The sequence below is a fragment of the Myxocyprinus asiaticus genome, chromosome 24 (genome assembly GCF_019703515.2).
Source record: "Myxocyprinus asiaticus isolate MX2 ecotype Aquarium Trade chromosome 24, UBuf_Myxa_2, whole genome shotgun sequence".
NCBI classification, from domain to species: Eukaryota; Metazoa; Chordata; class Actinopteri; order Cypriniformes; family Catostomidae; genus Myxocyprinus; species Myxocyprinus asiaticus.
The window spans coordinates 37,615,720-37,619,670 of record NC_059367.1 but is presented as its reverse complement, the minus strand read 5'-3'; the positions used below and the strand labels follow the sequence as shown (position 1 = coordinate 37,619,670).

The 3,951-nt window shown below is 38.6% G+C and overlaps 1 protein-coding gene across 1 annotated transcript; it reads left to right on the top strand.

Annotated features, from left to right (window-relative positions):
* The first annotated feature begins 1,567 nt into the window (after positions 1-1,567).
* LOC127415496 (homeobox protein Nkx-2.5-like) lies at positions 1,568-3,951 on the top strand. The gene is made up of 2 exons (XM_051654288.1): positions 1,568-1,971; positions 2,995-3,951. The coding sequence occupies exons 1-2, from the start codon at positions 1,662-1,664 to the stop codon at positions 3,513-3,515; spliced, it is 831 nt and encodes a 276-aa protein (XP_051510248.1). The 5' UTR covers positions 1,568-1,661; the 3' UTR covers positions 3,516-3,951.

Here is a 3,951-nt window from a genome sequence, read left to right as displayed (position 1 = left end):
TAAACACCTAGCCTTGTGCTGCAAAAAAAAAAAAAAAGAAAAAAAAATCGTTTAAAATAAAAACAGAAATCTGCAAATTACATAACTTAATGGCTTAATATGAAAAAATAACGAAAACCACATCGTAAGTATTGGTCTGACGTATAGGCAACGCATGTAGTAGGTCTGTAATATGCTAATGCATTACAGTTGTAGTCTGAGTTTAAAAAATCTTGTCGTATTTGAATTGTCTATTCAGCTACCGTGGCATTATTATATTAATTGCATAAAGGAATAATAACAAATGTTTTGTTTGTTATACAATATTAGGTATTTAATTGGGGTATACGACTAATGACATGAATAAACGTCAGCCAATGCAAAAGTCTCTCTCATTAATGCAAGTAATGGACAGACAGATGAAGTGTAATCCGGTGGTCGCGAGACTCTTCCTGTGCGTCTGAACCTCAGTCAAGCATTGCAGGCTGGCGCCAGAGACTACATCAGGTGTAGGGTTACTGTTTGTTGTGGCCCGTGTACACTAATAGGCCTGTTGGATGTCAGTGTCGGAATCACCTTTTTGGACATCCACTTTGCTTCACCGAAGCACACACCATTTTACCACAATGGTTTCATGAGGATGAAGAGGAAGTTGTAGGCCTAAACGGAATATTAAGGAATATTCCTTATACTGCTAAATATTAATTATATACTGCCAAATATTGCCTGCTGATCTGTCATTAAAGTTTCAGTTTTAGCTACATTTTTATATGAGTTAGCTTAACAGTATCACTCTCTTAAATAATACAACAGCCTATTGCACAACACTAAATGATAGGGTTCACTAACAAATAAACAATTCCGAAGTTAAAAAGTCTAACCTCTTTAAAATGTTAGGGTTTGGAAACACCGACTTTCTAAAGATTCAGTGTTTGTTACCCTCTAACTGCATTTCTCAGCAGTTCATTGCCTTCGGTCCTTAAATGAGGGCCATAATAGTCAGGCTATATTATTCATTAGTAGCATATTAACACGTAAAAACTACTCAAAAAGGAAGTCGTTTTGGAGATAATACGAATTACATGTGGATCGGATGTTATAAGTCTAAAACGCCAACTCAATACTTAATGTAGCCTACCTGCGCAATGCCGCATCGGCTCCACCAGCTCATTGATATATAATAGAATAATTATAACATTATTATTATCATCATTTTATCTATTCGTCTTTTTCTCTAGGCTACTTCATGGAACACTGAGTCAATTCAAATGACCAAATCAACCTCAAACTGCATTTTAAAATGTCATTTAAAATGAGAATATATAACGATCGTGTTTAGAGGACTGTAAAACAAATCTAAAGTTGTTCTGAAATGCTTGTTGTGAATCAGGATAGGTGATGATGGGATGCACAGAATGGGAGGGGTCATAAGATAAGACCGCGCTTCTCTCCGCACCTACAATCCAGCGTCTATAAGCAGCAGAAGAGGGAGGATATAGGCTGCTGTCTAATCTAGTGCTACTTCGAGAATATAAGATACTTTACGAGTAGAAAAATATACCATCGTGGGCGATACTCTTCTCCTTAACAGTGGACGTCAAAAACTCGACTAGTGTTGGTTTGAATTTGAAAAGGGTGAAACGAAGAACATTTCTTCCACGTTTCTTCAACAATCCGCAGTGATGCTTCCGAGTCCTGCAACCTCAACTCCATTTTCGGTAAAGGACATCCTCAAACTAGAACAGCAACATACTCTTAACCCGAATGGTTTCATAAGTGCAGAGCAGGACACTGTACCGCTGCAGTCGCTTCAGCTTCAGTGTATGCAGAGCACATTAAGCCGGAGCCTAGATCTCCTCTACAGTCCTGAGAAACACAACGTGATTGCTGGGGAACAGGTGAAATGTGCCTTGAATTCAGATGACTTTGACATCGTCAGAGATTCATGTGGCTCTCCAAAGGAGGAGGAGATGGATCCAAGCGAAGAAACAGGCGAGTAGAATGTTACGGCTAAATCATCGCACGATGAAGGATACGTTTTGATAAGGGTAGTAGATTATCTGATTGGATCTGATTGGATCTATTTGGATGGGTTCCCCGAAAGAGTAAAAGGACGTTAATACCACCTAAGCAGTAAAAGTAGTAGGCTGTTCATCTTGTTTCCCAACGTTAGTGATCTAAACACCACGTAAAACTTTCGTAAATCAATGAGAGCATCTGTCGGGTCAATCAGTTTTATTAGAGATGAAGGTATGCTCGTCATTCAGTGCATCCTGAACGATTTTTACAAAACTAACAATCGTCGATTATTTCCCCATGATATTGTAATAGCTATTCATTGGGGGGGGGGGGGATCTGCATGTCATATTCTTCATGCTACACATCCAAATACAAATTGAGAACTGTTTCTGAATTACTTCATTGCTATTTTATACATCAGTAAATCAAGACGGTGGCTAAACGGTCAATTTAACATTGGTCCTCTTGCAGGATGACAACCAAAAATATTATACATACAGATAAATCGAGCAACTGACATCTGTGATTGGTTAATGCTTCTGCTGCAAAAATAAATAAATAACTAAAATAAAAATGACTTTTTGCACAACAGGTGTAGACCTCAATGAAATGCGATAACTGACACGGGAGCTGTAATTGTAATCTCGATTATCAATTTAATGAATTTCCATCTGCTGAGCCACCTAATGATCCACATCGTGCGAAACCACATTGAATGACACTTGGACCACTTTCATTCATCTCGTTGAACATGAATTGTCCATTTCTAAAACAAAGTATTACCAAAGCCATACTACTCATTTCATTAAATTCAGAAATGTTCTTTCTACAATTCATTCTACAATGTAAGTCGGTGAATGAGCATATGGTCACAGACAGACAATTTATTGGTCCCATTGTACATTAAATTGCACATATTGTAAACAGCATCTAATGAAAGTGTGCATTTTATTAAAGTTTCTTTTCTTTCTCTCCCCCCCCCCCCCCCCCAAACAGGCATGTGTCTATTTGACGATTCCAGCTGTAATAGTAAAAACGATCCACCAAGGGAGAAACCAAAGCAGAGGCTGCGCAGGAAACCCCGAGTTCTCTTCTCTCAAACTCAAGTGTATGAGCTGGAAAGACACTTCAAGCAGCAGAGATACCTGTCAGCGCCAGAGCGAGACCACCTGGCTCATGTCCTGAAGCTCACTTCCACACAGGTGAAAATATGGTTCCAGAACCGGAGGTACAAATGTAAGAGACAACGACAGGATAAAACTCTAGAGCTGGCCGGCCCGCGGAGGGTGGCAGTGCCCGTGCTAGTGCGAGATGGCAAACCGTGCCATGGAGCTCCGTACAATGTCACTATTGGATCCTATCCCTACAATAACTACTACAACAGTTATGGGAATAACCCATACCACTGTAACTTCACCTCTGTTCCTTCGTTTGCCAACACAAGCCAAATACCCAACCAATTTTCTGTGGATATGAATTTCAAGACGGGAACTGTTGATGGGATCAGAGCTTGGTGAGACATGGCGGCAAACCCAAAAGAGATTAAGACCATTTAATGACAATGCTGAAAATACGTTGGAAAAGCACGGTCATAGCTTATTAAAAAAAAAAGTTGACTGATTTTATATATGTGTATTTTGATATTCGTGCGTTTAACAAAAACACCAAATAAAGAACATTAAACAGAAGCTCGATTAACCTTTTTCTATGCTTTTATGAAGAACCATTTTCAGGAAACCTACATTGCCCAAAATATGTCTAGATCGTGAGTTATTTGTCGAGTTGATTGTTGTCCGGCTATCCTAGAGCGATTTAACACATTAAAATGGGGAAAATGGTGTCTGTGAGTTGGAACGTGACAACTGACAAGATTGTTTTAACTCAAATTAATATTTAAAAATTAAATGCATATAAACAATTCATTTTTATGTTGTTACAATGTATTTTTGCTAT

What these genes read in the sequence shown, in the direction of transcription:
- LOC127415496 (XM_051654288.1), top strand. Translation starts at nt 1,662, where the DNA reads ATGCTTCCGAGTCCTGCAACCTCAACTCCATTTTCGGTAAAGGACATC. An exon ending in GGATCCAAGCGAAGAAACAG is followed by an intron (nt 1,972 to 2,994) that starts GCGAGTAGAATG and finishes CCCCCCAAACAG; the next exon opens with GCATGTGTCTATTTGACGAT.